General features: G+C 43.0%; 1 protein-coding gene across 1 annotated transcript; it reads right to left on the bottom strand.

The window, feature by feature from the left end:
* Positions 1-1,022: 1,022 nt before the first annotated feature.
* On the bottom strand, positions 1,023-15,452 carry LOC139665174 (ATP-binding cassette sub-family C member 3; the record flags this gene model as incomplete). The annotated part of the gene is made up of 4 exons (XM_071544157.1): positions 15,168-15,452; positions 2,450-2,626; positions 2,194-2,319; positions 1,023-1,160 (listed from the first exon to the last, which is right to left on the bottom strand). Coding segments are annotated over exons 1-4 (477 nt in total), but the record flags the coding sequence as incomplete, so codon positions are not given.
* Positions 15,453-18,127: the final 2,675 nt, after the last annotated feature.

An 18,127-nucleotide genomic window follows, 5' to 3' on the forward strand; every position in this document is an offset into this window, starting at 1 on the left:
ATGATTGTTTACGTGATGACGCTACAGGAATGCATGCGGCCGTCTCTTTCGAGGTTAATGTTTGGTGACCATTTCTACACAAACTCCTCTTCCTGCTCCTTCCAAATAACCCTCCTGTCTGCCCCTAAAACGTCTAGATCAGCTGAACGCGATTATGAACAGAATGGTTACCTTCAACAGCCCAGAGGCATATTAATTTCCTTTTAAACATGTTCATACACAGGGCTAGATCAACATGACCATAGGAGCAGAGGAGTGCTGTAACCTGGGCTGACCCCAGCACACGACTGCTTCTCTTACCGCCCGCCTCCCTTCCACTCTGACTGAATCTCAACCTACTTGGCTCTCTGCCTCTTTGTGCCTGCCTGCCGGGACGACTGTCTTTAATGAGTTTCACGTTTTGCTTTCTCAGACAAAAACCAGACATCAAAAGAAATATCTTTGCAGGAGAACAGGAGAGGCTTTTGATATGTGCATGTTTTTTGTATTTTCTTGATGTCTCGTGGCATCTTGCACACTGTGCCCGTTGAACTGTCCCCACACGCTCCTGCGTCTACCTCTCTCTGCCGGCCCGTCTCGTCTGCCTGCACGGTCTGTAGCGAGCCGTGCAGCTCTGGAGGTGAGATAAGTATGCTTGGCCTTGAGGGTCTGAGGAACAACAGCTCTACTATTCCCTCTCTGCTCTCTGCTTAGCGGCGTCCCGGGCTGACCCCTACAAAACATCCGCCAAACTCTAAGCTCCCGGCCAAGCTACTGAGACAGCAGGGGGGCGGGGGGGGGGGGTGGGGGGGGCGGGGGGGTTGAGTTGATCGAGCTGAACTAACACTTAAAAAGTCAGACACGGATGTGAGGATGAGGGGCGGGAAAGAGCGCAGAAAAATGGCAAAGAGATGAGGTAGGAGGAGGAGGCGAGGAGGAGACGGAGCGGATAGGATGGTGAGGGGGAAGACGGATGAAAGGGCACTAGACGGGAGAGGACGATGATAAATATGCAAAAAGGGCACTCAAGGCTGCGTTCTCACCTGGCTGGACGCCTGGAGGATCTTGGAGCGGAAAGGCACGATGGCGCACAGCACAGACAGGAACCAGAAGATGAAGAGGACCCCCGAGGACTGAACCCCGCGCAACCTCTCGAACTGGATCAGAAACGTGGCCAGCAGCTGAGGCAGGAGAGAGGGGGGGGGGGGGGGGTAATTCAAACGGGAGAGATTGAGTTAGATTAGCCAAGACAGAAAACCACTGAGGGCATGTAAGGTAAACCCTCGGTCTGACTGGGTCAATCTGCTGTGTTGACTGCTCCTCTGTCGAGCGCCTTAAGCGGTCTTGTGCAGTTGCTCCGTTTCAAAACACAAGACTTACTGATACCATCGTGTCCTCAGATGGCCTCTCCTTCAGTGCCTTCCCTGCATCAGGCTGTGTGCACGCAGCGCAGCAGTGACACCGAAACCTACTGCCTGTAGCGCTCGAGTTACCCAGCAAGGAACAGACATTTTGGAGAAAACAGAAGCGCCTCAATATCTTTTTGAACTTGAATATTACTGGAATATTAGTTTCAATAGTTTCTTCTTTAACAGTGGATGGCATTGGTTTAAAAGTACCAGTTAATTATAGCAACATTTTTTTTTTTTTTTAGGTTGCCTTTTGTCAGCTGGCCGGGGACAACAGCTGGAAATTAGCCATGTAGACTACAGCTGCCCCATTTACTGTTGCTGTTACAGTTAATTAATGGGGACTGTCCACGACATTATAAACTAATAAACTAAACTAATAATTCAGGGAACCATTGGTGCCAAACTGCAGAGCTCCAGTGAAAGGCCGAGACGAGCATAAAATAATGTTACCGCTATCAGAGAATTTCCCAAGTAATAACCATGTGGAATGTTTGAATTCCAAGGAAAGCAACTCGATTCTGTCCTTTTTCATGCATACACAGACAGTAGATCAGTGAAGAAAAACACATAATAAAATCTTAACCGTTTTCGTTCAATGACGCCAATCAAACGGTATAAGTCTATATTGCTCATTAAAAGTAAACAACTGGAGTAGCGCCTCGACTATTTTAAGTCTAGTGTTTTTCATTATCGGCACATCCCTGGAAAATCTAAAAGCGCCTCCTGTTCGGGAAGTGACGTGCAGGGCTCGCGCGACTGTGTTTACGCGGCCGCATCCTCCGGTTGTTCGCGGCGTGCTCACCATGGTCATGCCGAGCACCAGCGGGGTGACGAAGTAGATGGGCGGCTGCGCGTGGTCCTGCCGCAGCTCGTGGAACGTGTAGAAGAGGTCCGTCCAGCACACGATCCACAGCGCCAAGCCAAACACCTGAGCGGGGGGAGAAAGCGTGAAGGGCGGAAAAGAAAAGAATGCGGGAGAGTGCCTTTTAGCCGGTCTCGGCGTTCGTTATAAGCATAGTAATAAACAGATGCATTTCAAGGATTTTCTCCCCTCTCACCGTTTTGAATCGGTTCATGACGGACATCATGATGTAGCCTCTGTTGTTCCTCTGGAGGTAGAAGAGGTAGAGGGGGCAGACGGCCCACAGGTAGACGCACGGCAGCCACGACAGGACCGAGAGCTGAAAGCACTCGGGGAGGTCGGGCCGGTCCGTGTGCAGCGTCTGATTGGCTACCTGCGGGGGGGGGGGGGGGGGGACAGACAGTGGGTGAGCGTGCTGTGCAGGACCGGAGCCCGGGTCAGGTGCCATTTCTACAGTTCGGTAGAGAGAGGCCCGAGCATCTCCAAGAGCAGCGTTGCAACACACACTGTCCAAACATTTCACACATGCCTAAACCCCGCCTCTACCACCCACACAAACACACACCACCACTTCATACCAGATGTTTTTCTTAAACCCAGAGCTGTAAACACTTTCAAAAAGTTAGGCGTAACTTACATTTACACCAGAAAATCCCTATTTTGCTAGAAACTCCATCCACGCTTTCTTCTTATTCATTTATTTCCATGGCACTGTTCCGCCAATTTCTGCCGTGGCACCTGAATTTCCCCAAGGGGATCAATAAAGTGCTATCTTCTCTCTCTTATCTCTTAGAAGGGAGCTTGATAAGTTTCTTTTACTACCTCAGCACAGTCGTGTGACAGCATGTAACAACTGTGCTGCTCTGGCAAAGACGCAAATCTTCAATTCTTTTACATTTACATTTTGGGAATCTGGCTGATGTCCTAACCCAGAGTAAGGTCAAATTCCTAGATCACCAGTGAAGCAGAGAGGTAGAAGGGATTTTTTTTTTTTTTTAAATCAGACAGACTTTTTTTAAAAGCTGAAATCACACTCAAAGGCTGCAGCAGCAATACTTTGAAGACTGCCATGAAAAAAACAAAACATGATGATTCAAGAGTTTGTGCTGTTTTGTATTCTGGTTTTGCTACTCAGTGTAGCTTTACTGTAGGTTTACTTCTCCATGACCCTGCTGAGGCCATGTTGCAGCCACTGTAATTATGTGTGACAAAACTTCAGCTGGCTAAAGAGGGTTAGAGAAGCCCGTTTTGCAGAACTACTATACATTTTATTTAGAGGTGTGAACAGCAACCCATGCAGGGATGAGACACTACTGTGCACTGGTTTCCATTTAAGTTCAGCAGTCACATTAATCACCCAGATAAATAAAGCGAGAGACAGCAAGGATGAGGAGATAAAATCAGATTGAAATTTACAGTGGAAGCCCATGTTTTTTCCAATACTGTGAGCATCATTTATTTCATATTGAACTGAAGCCGTTTGAATTGCTTTAGCTTCAACGTGACGCAAAATCCCTGCATGTCACAATCCTCCATGACAGCAATACATCAGTTGATGCTGCACAATGCCTTTATAGCTCTCATGAGACGATTGGCTTGGTACTGAGTTTAGATGGCACCCCTGAGGAAAAAAAAGCCATCGATACATTAATTTCCAATAACATTCTCAAACATCTAAGGCATACTTTCTCTCTACAGTTCCCTAATGGTGTAATAGGCACTTGCAGCAAAGCAAGGGGAATTGCACCGAAGTATCTCACACCCCCAGTTTAATGATCCAGCACGAGAAATTACTTCCATCAAGTAGCATGTTGGAGAATGTGAAAACACGTGTTCATCTGGACTGAGAGGTAGGAAATCACTTCATAGTAAATTTACACAGTAACTGGGTGTGTATCTAGGAGGGACAAGCCAATCCCTCCTGGATTGCGTGACGACAATACGTTTCATTCATGCATCCGGAGGAGAGAGATAAACTAAAACGTGAATCATAGTGCGATGCGGCTCTGACACAGTGCTTAACATGCTCCCCTGGACAAACACAGTTAAAGGCCCACCCACAGATAGACCCAAGATAAACACAGCTGCCGGCCTCTGGACTCTCTCCATACATCACCACACCCATCAGCCGGAGCATCCTGTGCGTACGGATAAGTATGGTTAAGTGTGGAGGTGGTAAGGAGGTGACGGGTAATTGTTCATGTGTGTGGAGTAGCCTGCATGGATACTGTATTGGTGTGTGTGTGTGTGTTATGGGCCTGTGTGTCCTGTGGTGTATGGCGCAGCTGTAAAATGTCTCACTCTACTTGACACTGACCGCAAAGATTTGAATATGGCGTGAGCTTGGAATTATAAGGTTCTATCTGACTTTTATAATATCAAAATAGAGTGATCCACATATTCATGATGTCCTTGAATGATACTTTTGGGGTTAAATATTTAAAAAGATAAAAAGAATAAATAACAGTATTGCCAGATGGTATGTCAAATCTTTGATGCTCAATATCTCAGATAGAAGGATGGTGTGTGTGTGTGTGTGTGTGTGTGTGTGTGTGTGTGTCCATGTAGGCTCTGCGAATGACTCGCAGTAAATTTAATAAACATTTACAACTGACCCAAACATGATGTAATTTATTTGTTTTTTTCCCCCTTTTAGAATTGGGGCAAGCTTGGATTCTCCGTTCCTCCAAGTTAAGCCTTGTCATTCAAGATAATGTAGCTGTACAAATGAACAAAGGCTCTAATATACTGTATGTACATTAGTCGCTATTATGAGTATAATTTACATCTCGTCCATCTGCTAACCAGAGTGATGGAGAGGAGAGAATCATACAAGTGGCACATCTCACTGAATACATATTCAGCAAATAATAAAAGCTTGGTAATGACGACTGTATAATTAAACAGTGCTCTCTAAAACACTTTTCGCCATTCATCGAAAATAGAAGCTTTCATAAAGGCATGTAAAAACGCACAGCTTGAGTAAGCACGGTGCTCCAGGCAAAGAAAATGAAGCAACATAGCAAGAGAAAAGATTGGTCCTTTCATTATTTCAAAACACAGCCGTTCAGTACTCAGTATAAACTTCGCACACACTCGAACGCAATACTGGAGGCAGGATGGCATTCTCCGTTTCTCACGCTCCGTCTTTTCGCTGCATGTCGGTCACAGCCTGCTCTTTGCCTTCCTTATACACGTGACAAACGCGTGGACTGAGGGCAAGTTGTAGTGTGTATAGTAGGATGTTTACTTTGCTTGTCTTGCAATATCAAATACATGCTGCGCTACACTTGGAATGTTCTCGACTCCCCCGTCTCCTCCAGTCGAACAGAACAGGGTGAGAGCAGCCGAAACCACAGTTTGGCATTAATCACGTCTGTGAAAAGTCATGTAATAAACTTTTCTTTTTTTTATCTGGAGTATTCAGAGGAAAATGCCAATTTTAAAAGCTTGCCGGTCCCTCCCCTGCACACTAGGGAAAGGCTAGTGAGTAATTACCACATTTAATAACTGATAGTACTGTACAAAGAATTTTGCTTGCTTTTATATTGGTGACTAAGAGACTGAATGTACTTGAAGAGTCCTTAGTTGATGGTTTTGTTTGGTTTAGTAGTGTGTGGGTTCCCTCCTTTTGCTCTTCAGCCCTCTGTAGTAGAAATATCTGAAACCAAAGATGTGTATTTCAATCCAGAAAAGGAAATCAAATACTGAACATTGTGTACATTATCAACAAGTCAGAGGACAATAGATTCAGTCATAAAAAACAGTGGCTTGTGTGAGGTGAGGCGTCTAGTCTTCCACTACTCTCTTCTACACCATCCACACCCCTCTGACTGTCAACAAGAAAGGCAACATGAACACAGTTGATAAATTGCATTGGGAGTGCATTGTATTCAGGCTATGTAAATCGAATGCGTGGGCAGGCCGGTATAAGGGAAGGAGACTGAGTAGGAGGGACAGAGTAGTATAAAGAAGTTAGTGTGAGCTAAACCCCTACGGTGGTTTCACAAGTCTTTTCAACACAATAATGTAGTCTAATCAGACAACAGAGATAGGTGTATTTACCCAGGCAATTGCCTAAAAAGATGTTTTTAAGATAAATGGTCACATGCCGCAACCAAAAGCCTACTGGAATCCCTTCAGGTTCTGCTACTTAAAATACGCAGGCAATGTGAAGAATGCAGAGAAAAAGGTACTCCAAGTCTCTTCAAAAGGAAATTATTTTCATGCCTGTTTTCTGGGCTAAAGGAGAAATGTAAGACTACGAGTCACTCTCCCAGCCAAGCCTAAATTTATGTTGTTGCTTTGAACGAACGTGGCTCTCCATCTGAGATAAGAGGCTGTGGTTTCAAAGCTTGCATTTATCAAAGTTGGAGGTTGATAAATGTTTGAGCTGCGCGATACAATCAGAATCTAAAAGTGCTGTTTTGTAAGTATTGTGGTAACGATACAGAGGCTTTTATATTAGCTTCTAGCAAATGAAAGACACAAAGATACATTCACACTCAAATTAATGATGGACTATTTGAACCTCACAATATTATGGCTCACTTCACAAAACGGCTTAAGCACACAACAGATTTTATAGCCCGTGGTACTTGACGGCAAACAACTTACGGAGGCCACTTATCATGGGAAGCAGACAGCAGGTAAGGAGAAATTGCCATCATTTCACAAACAATATGGACTTTTCCTGACAATTATCAGTAAAAATCAATCAAACAAACAAACAGTCCAGGCTTTACTAAATGCCTACTAAGAAACCTAATTTGGACCCCCTGTCCTTAAGTAACTACAGACCTATCTCCAAATTGTCTTTTTTATCTAAGGTTCTGGAGAAAGTAATTTCATCCCAACTGATATCTTTTATGAATAATAATAGTGTTTTTAACAGTTTCCAGTCTGGTTTTAGAGTACTTCATAGTACCGAGACAGCACTTGTTAAGGTTACTAATGACCTACTACTATCTGCAGACAGAGGTGACTGCTCGATTTTAGTTCTTTTAGATTTAAGTGCTGCCTTCGACACAGTTGATCACACTATCCTCTTACATCGCCTGGAGTCCTGGGTTGGCATCAAGGGCTCGGCTCTTAGCTTATTACGCTCATACCTCTCCAACAGAACTTTCTCTATCGCTCTGGGTAACTGTACTTCCTCGACGGCCCACTTGAGTTGCGGAGTCCCCCAAGGCTCAGTTCTTGGCCCCCTTCTATTTTCTATATACATGCTGCCTCTTGGCCAGGTTATTCAAAATCATGGCGTGTTCTACCATCTTTATGCTGATGACACTCAGTTATACTTGCCGTTAAAACCCACAGATCCTAGCAGCCTAGCTAATCTCATAACTTGCCTCTGATATTAAATCCTGGATGTCCCAAAGTTTCCTTAAATTGAATGATGATAAGTCTGAGGTCATTCTGTTCGGTCCCCCAAAATCCATCAGCTCTTTTAGTGCTAATCTTGGCGATCTCTCAAATAATATTACGCAGGCTGCTAGGAATCTAGGGGTAATATTTGATGCTAACCTCTGTTTTGATGATCAAGTCAAACATGTTGTTCAGTCATGTTTCTTCCAGCTCAGGATAATCTCTAAAATTAGGTCATTTTTATCAGTTGCTGATCTTCAAAAAGTTGTACATGCCTTTATCTATTCTCGGCTTGATTATTGCAATGCACTTTACTCGGGTATCAGCCAGGGCTCCCTCCACCGTCTCCAGTTGGTACAAAACGCTGCTGCTCGACTCATTACCGGGACAAGGAGGCATGAGCACATTACCCCTGTGCTCGCCTCCCTACACTGGCTCCCTGTTAGTTTTCAAATTGATTTTAAAATCTTATTGCTTACTTTCAATGGCCTTGCCCTGAAATACATTTCTGATTTATTGACTTGGTATATACCCTCTCGACCATTAAGATCCGCGGATGGAGCCCTGCTGGTTATTCCCAGGCCACAGTTAGTGACAAAGGGTGATCGGGCTTTTGCTATCAGAGCCCCCACTCTATGGAACTCTCTGCCTACTGAACTCAGACACACAAACTCTCTAGCTTCTTTTAAATCTCTTCTTAAAACTTTTCTTTTTGTGAAAGCCTTTGGAAATGTTTGATATATGTTTTTGTTTTTATTTTATACTGTTCTACTGCTTCTATTTATTTGATCTTATTCATTTTATTGTTCTTACTTCCTCAGTGCTCAAGCCCTTTGGCCTTATTCTCATTCTATCTGCCTTGTCTGGTTTTGTTTTCTTCTGTAAAGCACTTTGTAACATTGTTAAGAAAAGTGCTTTATAAATAAAGTTTATCATTATTATTATTATTATTAAATGCAGAATCTCTACAGCCTCTATCCAGTTTGACAGACTTACAAAGCAGTATCACTACACAACCTGAAACTTCAACAAAGGTGAGAAGAAAAGGGTAGCCAGCAGTAATATCAACCAGGCAAAAACCTTTCAATGAAATAAAAGGGACCCAAGGCCATCATTAAACCACTTTGAGATGAACCAGACAGTGGTGAGTTCATGCAATTTTCTCCCTGATGAGTCTCATCACTCAGCGGGATTGTTGCATAGCACCTAGTTATCAACAAGGATGGTTCAGAGCCATAGGGATCTGATGGTAATACAGTGTCAGTGATACATCAGTTCGTAAAAATAATCATTGCCTAGACAAGGATCAACACAAAGTCAGCCAGATCAAAGCAGCAAAGTGTTGCTATTCAAAAGGCAATCAACAATTGCTATATTATATGTGCACAACATTTCAAGGGTCAGTCAATTCATCTATGAGATATTAGCATTTAAAAGCTGCAGAAAAACAAAGTGTGTGCCATGTCTCTTGTGTGGTAGTGCTATGCTGATATGCAATGTCTGAGTCACTCATGTAACATTTTGTGCTTTCATGTGCTGCGGATATGCAGGAAAAACAAATTTCCTACTTGGAAATCTCACATGAACGCCCTCCAAAGTTGGATGAGTGAGTCCGAAGCTCAGAGGAAATTTGGCTACCCGAGTTTGCGAGATATGAACGCACAAAAGCGCCATTTGAATTTTGTCACTCAGCTTCCAACAGTGATGCTGCATAGTCAATCAAATCACTGTCATAACGTCTTGATTTCAGAAACCTAAAGACACACCTGTGACCCATAACAGTTAATTCAAATCTTACTCTAACGCATTGTGCTCTTCATGCGTTAACTTAAAACACTCATACCAGAACTACACAGAACAAATAAAATCACTGGAAAGCAAGACCTTTTGTGGCTTCTCGCCTAAGTAATGCTAACAGGCATAGAGAGGACTGGTACCATCACTAGTGATAGACCTAGATGTTTTCATATTTTCATTTTTTCAGTTTGCTGAGAGCACTTTTAAATGTCATTCAGCACATTAGATGTAACAGTCTGGAAAATGTGATTTCGACTAGGTAAGGTCTTTAAAGTGGTAAGTGGTATACAGTGTCTGGCAAATAGGAAACCCCATATAATAGCAGTGACTTAAAATATCTGTTACAAATCTATTCTGTGGATGCCACAACATGATGTAGGCCTATACTTTAAGTGGGTATCACTAGAGAATAATTGACTGAGACAGAATTAGTGGCGATGGCAATGGCAGCAAGCTGGCGCCAGGTCAAAAACAAGCTGATAAATCACTCTGACACAAATGAATTTGTAGACATGATTCAGTGACCCAATTACAGAAGAAATGTACAACGATTCAGGACTTAAACCACCAGAAAGCAAATTAAATAATGTAAGATAGGAAAATTAGCTAAGAGACATATCAGTCCCAAGACCAAAGAAAGTGCAGGAGCAATCTCAGTCAGTATTTTGTATTTTGTTTACAATTGGGTAAGAAAGTTCCTAAACTATCAATATTTCATGGGAAAGTAGCAAGACTTTTACCAGACTAAATTTGTTTATCATAGGGCCATTTGCTTTAATTTTAACCTCATTCACAGTATAACATATTAATCACATGTGGATTACTTTTGATCAAAGCACTTCAAGCAGACAAAACAATGCAAACAACACATTGTTTGCACTGGGATTTTAACTGGTGCTATACTACTCTGCCCTGGTTTCTCTTCCCAGTAAATAAACTCAGGCACAAAGCGGCAAGGAAAAGGAAATGCTCAAAATGGCAGTGTTGTGTTCGAGTGTCAGTGAAAGTCAGTCAAACTAATGAACACACTTCTAGAGGTGGTACGGGGTGGGGTGGGAGTGACTCGGCCGTCTCTATGGGTTCGTTAGCCTGTATTCGGGGGGGGGGGGGGGGGGTTGGAGAAAATAAAATACAGCAGGCTCTCCATCTGGTCTCCGTTAGGCAGAGAGCTGTCGAGTGGTATGAATGGCAGACCGACTACAGTAAAGACGGCAGGAGGACAGGAATTGCTGCCGGCCATGTTTGCCTGTTCATCTGGACCTGGCAGCTGCACACGCATGAAGTTGCCCCGGACTGATGTTACTCAAGACAGCTCTTCCTATTCTACATGGAAAATACAATCTTGTTCAGGAAATTGTTCCAGATCCCAACATTATGCTCTTGGTGTTTTAATGGCCACTGTTGGGACTCCTCAAAAATGCAAATTAGATTTTGCGCATTCCTCCGTAAGGCGATGATGGAATCTGACAGATATGGATTGGTGGGGAAACTTGGAGCTGCCCAATTAAACTTTTTTTTTTTTTAAAGAGAGGAAATGCCTGGGGCCGTGCAGACAGTATGGTTCATAGATCACAGACCAGCTTGCAGTGCGGCATGGAAAAGAGGGAAGTGCTATACACTTAACAAAAGGTTCAAAAGGTTATCTGTTTTTTTTTTTATTATTGTTCACATATTTCACTTTTCTCTTCTCTGGTCTCCATCTGCTTTGGCTGTACTGGTTGCATTGGATCTATCATTCTATGCCATGTATACTTTATGACTCACACGCCCATTTATATGTCTGTGATGTACTAAAAATATAAGACTTTTTTTATTGCAGCTTAAATGCTCGTTGCCGCATGGTCTCTTTGACATCATGTTGTTCGTATCAGTTCTCCCGGCGGCATGTTCTCACAAAGCTGTGACATCCCTTCTCATTCTCAAATGGAATCGAGAGCGTTTCACAACTCTTATTTCCTGACGTTTTGCTGGCGTAGCAGTCTCTCAGTTCAGAAAATAGATACTCCACTGTGGGAAAAATGTCCAAATAAAGAGTCTTTAAAAATACACTGTGTTACAAGCATACATTTTGATGTGTTTAATCTATTATCTAAAAAAACCCCACTGGATATACTAGGAATCCTATATAAAAAACAAGCTCTGTCTCATAAAAACAAATAATACGCAAAGTATAGGAAGTCATTTATAGTGGGAATCAGCACTGATATTTAGAAATATTGTTGTTTTCAGATAAACAGAGTAATAAAGGAAGCGGTGCATTGAACGTTTTCGGAAGCAGTGGCTGTGAGCGATTTTCTATTTGGAGAGAGAATTTGGGAGCACAGAAATGGTAAATGAGTATTAAAAAAAAACCTAACTTCCTATTGAGGAACATGACATTGTACATTCAGTATCAGTACATCGCCATTCTTGGTCCCACACAATACCATATCAGATGCCCCATTAACAAAAAGTCTCTCAGCATTACACTTTCTCACAGTAAGGGTAAGAACACACACCTTGACTCATGCACAGTAACTAGTGGCAACCAGGGAACTAAAATGATGACCAAACACTGGTAACTAACCACTAAACGTCTCTTAATGGCGAGTCATCGTGAATTTCACAGATTTTGATTACTTCCTCACTTTCACTTTCCGTTCGCTGTGAAAGTCCCGACCAGCATTTAGCCTACAGCATCAGAATCTGGACTAAGGAAACAAGAAATGATTCCAGACTTGGGCAACACTACAGTTTGCCTCGTCCAGTGAAAACCTATTCACAGCTCATTCGCTCCTCCTATCTATCTAACTGTGCTTTCCATCAACTACACAACTGTAGAACAAGCTGCTGCTGATAGATAAAACTGTTGATAGATAACGCTGCTGATAAATAGGCTTTGGATCTGCCCAATAGTGTGTGTGTACCATAGACCGCACATCCTGTCAGCCTCTGCTACTGCCTCTATTACATTCCTCATATTTTCGCTTGTCAGAGTGCACATTGTGTGTGTGTGTGTGTGTGTGTGTGTGTGTAGGTGTGTTTGCACTTGTTGGGGTGTGGATTTGTGTGTGTCCAGCCCTGAAAGATGAGATAGGAGCTCAAGGTTTAGCTTTACACATCAGGTTGACGGTGACATAACACGTGTATTACATACTAGTGTGTTCAAAACACCATGTCTTCTGGGCAAACCTTTGAATGAAAAGACAGTGTGGATCTTACGAAAAAAGAAGAATAATAATCTGAATATTAGAGGGATAATAGAAGAGGTATCACAACTTTTCAATGACTTTAAAGGTCTTTCAAGGACTCAGAATTGGTATGTTTCGGGGTAAGAAATGACATGGGTCAGAATTAAGTGAACTCATTCATTTTTAAACTGCTGCTATATCAACACTAACATCCAATCCATCACAGGGTTTTCCTCAGGATGTGAAGTATTGATCCTGGGACAGAGAGGTCCAGAGAGAAAAGATCAAGTCTTTTCATAGGAAGATTTCAGTGATATCATAGGGACAACAATACAATAAAAGTAGGATAAGGTCACTATAAACTCAAGATTGAGTACCACAGACAGACTGTAATACTGTAGGAATATTACAGTGATTTTTCAGTGGGGTTCTCTATTGGCTATGACTTCAGAGCTTATTTACAGCAGAAATGTATCTATTAATAAAAATGACCATTCTGGTGCTACAGCATCTCTGAGCTATCTGCTACTGACACCTTTTACAAACACCGAGGAGGCAAGTGAAGAAAGTCATGGCCAGAGCAGAGTGCTTGACCTAGACTTGCGCTGAGTCCCGGGGGATTACAGCAGGCTTCAGTCCGTTTGAAGCGGACTTGAACGGCAGCACCCGGTCTAGGTCACCTCGGATGGCCTCGTAAACAAGCGTGACATTAGTGGAATACTCGGCCAGAGGAAAATCAGGTGCTCGGTCTTAACCCTTCTTGCAACAACGGAGTGCCTCGAAGCTCTGGAGTCTGCTTCGGAGAGAGAGGGGCCTGTTCCGTGGCGGTGCGGGGGCCAAGGGCTTCCCAAACCTCCTCATGTCAAGGACACCACGCCAGAATAGATATGGAACACGCCACGGACCTCCATTTGGTAAGATTTCGTCCCACGCTCCCTCATATCTGACAAGGTTTTTCTGATTAGTCATGATTTAGCAGAGAATTGCATAGCTGTCCGTGCTGCAGTTGGGTGATAACAGTAAGAAGAGTGACACCTATGGTCAAAATAGTCATACTTATTGTCTAACTGTGAAATTATACTTTGTGTCATTTTGCTGACGACCCCCTAGGACTCTTTCAAGGACCCTTAGAGGGGCCCGGACCTCACTTTGGGAGCTCCTGGTGTATTCTATGGGTGCAGGAATGTATCATAACACCTTCATATAGTTGGATCTACAGCTATTACAATAGTTTGACATGTCTTTATATGTCTTTATGCATTGATGCATAATCTCACCCATAGAAGTATTTCAAAGGCAATTTACAAGATCACTGGGCATCACCCCAATTACCTGTAACAGACCCCATATTATCCATTTAGACACATGATGTAGATAAGGCTACTGTGGATTTCTGAGGAAAACTAAGAAAATTCCCTATTATATTCTTATAAGGACTTAGTGGCTACTTGTCTGTAGTCAATAGTGAGTTTATAGTAACCTCATCCTACTAAATAGTATTTTTCATCTCCTATGGTATTTTTATAATATTCCTATAGAGACGTGTAGCATGTGTGCTACTCAATAATTACTTTGAAATTACTTATCCTACTTTATGCTATTTTCTTTAATCTCTTATTCATATGGGAACTTTTAGTGCCTGTGGTCTGTGTTACCAAATTGTGAGTTTATGTGACTTTACCCTACTTTATGTTTGTTTTTTGTTTTTTTTTATCTCCTATGGTATTCCTATAATATTTCTATAGGGACTTATAGTGTCACTGCGGTACTCAATAAGTTTGCGGTGACTTAATCTTCTGTATTGTGACTTTATGACCTGTGGTCTCCCTGCAACATTCCTAGAGGGACTTACAGCTTGCATGCAGATCCAATAGTGAGTTTATAGTGACTTGATCCTAGGGTATCACTATTGTATTCCTATAGGGACTTACACTGTGTCTGCGCTACTCAATAATAAGTTTATAGTGACTTTATCGTACTGTATGGCCCTACTGTATCCTATTGTGTGGTGATTTTATCACCTATTGTATTCCTATAATAGTTTTACAGGGACTTATATTGTCTCTGAGTTGAGTTTACAGGGATCTTATTGTACTTTTATGGTATTTTGTATCTCCTATTGTATCACTACAGTATTATACTAGTATTCCTACAGAATAGGCTATTTAGTATAGTTTACAGTGTTGCTTGCAGTGTCCTTCTAAGATGTACTATAGGAAGACTATAGTACTTTTTCGTAAGGGAAGAATAGCCAGTCGCCCATCTCTCCCACGTAATGCCCAAGCGAACAGTAATTTACAGCAGAACGTTAATTGGGCAGCTTTGATTGAGCAGAGAAGGCTACGGCGCGTTATGCTAGTTATACCGAATATTATCTACAGTTCGTCAGTAGCCAATACTTCTCAATGGCTGCCTGGAAATAAATGAAAAACAGCCAAAGGCAAAAGACCGTGTAACGTTGCCAGGTAGCACAGAAACTATACAAAAGGCCAGAGGCGTGAATAAGAGCCGTCGGGTTATCTTGTGATATGACCACGACCACCGGGAGCAGCAGCCTGTCGGACGGACGGACGGACTTACCCAGAAGGGGAGCTTCGGTCCGCACAGCCGCTCCATCTCCGTCGCGGGGGATCGGGAACAACCGGAGAGTCCTTAATCCGCTCTACAGGTCGCTCTCTTGCTTTCCGACCAGCTTTCTTAGTCCTGCCCGTGAAGAAACACTCGCTTCTCACATGCCACACATGCATGTACACGCTGCGGAGGCGCTTCTTCGGTGTCTGTGTCCCCCCCCGAGCCGGCGCGCGATGAGCCCAGCGGAGCCTCGAGCTGATTCGGCTGTGACCTGGCCGCGCGTCAGGAAACACTCCGCTCCTTCCGCTGTGTGAGAAGAAGAGAAGTCATCCGGAGGTTGTCGTGATGGCAAGGCAGGGCGTCCGCCCAGTAGGCCCCGCCTGCTGCTCTCTCTCTCTCTCTCTCTCTCTCACTCACACACACGCACACACACACACACACACACACACACACACACATACACACACACACACACATACACACACTCAACATGACTCGGCAACAAACTATGACTTCACTGAGTGGGGGCGGATATGGCAGAAAGGTTAAACGAGCCTCCTTGTTACTGGAAGGGTTGCAGGTTCGAATCCGTTTCCTTCTCATTATGTAAAATCGGTGTGTTCTTCCCTATAACAACCAGTAGGCTACACCCTTCATTTACCTGTGTGTGTGTGTGTGTGTGTGTGTGTGTGTTTCGGAAAAGAGCATAGTGTGACTTTCCCTGGATAAATAAGATCATGCAAAGCCGCCCCACACACACTTCCACCCCCAACAAGGACATGCTCCAATACACACACACACACACACACACACACACACACACTGGTTACCATAGAGAAAGCTATAGCCTACCTTCACAAAGCCTCTAGGCAGATGAGATCTTCCCATTTAGTGGCTACCTGATCCAGGCATACTTTTGTAGCATGGCTGAGTCTATCTAGTCCCTGGGTGTTGGGGTTTCCCAGCCTTTAGGACAGGGGTTTCTAAACTTTTAAACATCAGGAACCTCCACTTAGATTTTCACTGAGCCAGGAACCTGATTGTGAAATAATGTTTATTATTCAAAGCAGAATTGTAGACCTGTCTCTGTGAACGCTGTGATCAGAAAAGACACTATAGTCATTCTGTGATGTGGTCCCCCACTTTGGGAGCCGCTGCTCTATGGCACTAAACAGTGTGTTAAGTATTCAGCCTTCCTGCTGCAGGTGTAAGTCCTCCTTGTCCAACAGGGGATCTGATTACCAGGCGTTAAGCCCTTGTGTACTCTTCCTGTGTTCCAAGAAGAGCTGACCTTGGCTCACAGGCGGCCACTTTTCTGGCCAACGATTAGCTGGGAATCCTTTCTGATGCAGCCCAGATACTGCCGCTACCTGAGAGGGGACCACTGTGTGTGTGTGTGTGTGTGTGTGTGTGCAAAGAACTGTTTACTGAGGTGTCACACATCCTCAGGTTTCAGTCAAGAACACTTCCTTCAAGTAGAGCAGCTCTGCCTGAGGCCCTGTAAGACCATACATTATATCTCTCACAGCCTTCTCCTCATTGGCTGCTGCTTGGTTTACCTAGGAGACCCAGGACTGGGTTTATGGCAATTAAAACTAGCAGCCACTGGCAAGGTCTCACAATCAAGTGAATATAACTGAAAATTGGCACTTTATACACATATTTATTCATCTGAAAAATCTTCACTTGGCTGCTGGTGTATTTACTGACAAGTCTAGTCAATAAAGGTGCATGGTGCTACAAGGACGATAAACCACTCTTTTGTTTACATAGTAAACACTATCTAGGCAAATAGTACAAAATATATACAGTGTTGAAAATCTTTTTTCAACACTATTTTATTATTCTTGGGGAGCACTTGCTGTTCCTGACTTAAAAAACACTACTGCTACTAATACTAATAATAATAAATCATTTGCCCCATAGGCTTGAACCTCACTAATATAAATACAGTAGACCTATACATATATACTGTATTTATATTAGTAGGCTATTTATATTAGTGGGGTCCAAGCCTATGGGGCAAATTATTTGATAGTGAGAATATAAGATAGATTCTTCATTATGGAAAAGTTCTACATCTCAAAGATAGAACATTTTGATGAAAGTCCTGCAACTACAGTTAAAATGGTTGAAAAACTGCCAATTTATCGCGATGGTGGTGTTGTTCAGCATGACCAAATGTGATTTGTCACACTCTGGGATCCATCCCAGCTATGTGTCTGAGGTTTAGTTGTTCGACCGTCAAGCGTTTAGGAATGATGCCTCACTTCCGTTTGCACGTCTTTGCCAAATTTGTGCACCATGGCCGTAATCTAGGACAGTGGTTCTCAATGTGGGGTCCGGGGACCACCAGGGGTCCTTCAGGAGGTTTCAGGGGGTCCCCAGCAAATTGATGAATTGTTAAACTTTGCCATTATTTCATTTACAAGAAGTTAACACAATTAGAGAATGTAGAAGAATGACTGTTTTGATCATAGTTTCACTGTTATCTCTCTACCTACAATACAGATAGTCATGGAATTCTGGACAAAATCATATCTAACAATAAAACTATTCTCAGATTTGGGTCCAAGTGACAAAATCTCATCAAATGGGGGTCCGTGGCCCTAATGTGGACTAAACTAGGGGTCCTTGATATGAAGAAGGTTGAGAATCACTGATCTAGGAAGTGCATATATGCTTCTTTTTTTCTTCAAAATAGCTCAAAAACTGTCATGGCGGAAATGAAAAGGGTGCAATGGGTTCATCTTGAGCCAAGGAACCTGAGGGAAAGGAGTTTTGATTCTAGACCTTTAGGCTTCAGGAGTTATTCGCCATCATCTGGCCGATCTATGTATTTTCTGTTGCAGAGTAGTGGGGGAGATTTGAAACCTATCCACCACATTTAATTGTCTTGGACTTACAGTTAATATCTAATAAAAAGTTGCAATTGCCCTCATAATGTCCACTAGGTAGCAGTGACCAAA

Source organism: Centroberyx affinis, unplaced genomic scaffold (assembly GCF_046629955.1).
Source record: "Centroberyx affinis isolate AG114_WGS23_722 - 3 ecotype Tasmania unplaced genomic scaffold, CSIRO-AGI_Caff_v1 ptg004479l_1, whole genome shotgun sequence".
Taxonomy (NCBI): Eukaryota; Metazoa; Chordata; class Actinopteri; order Beryciformes; family Berycidae; genus Centroberyx; species Centroberyx affinis.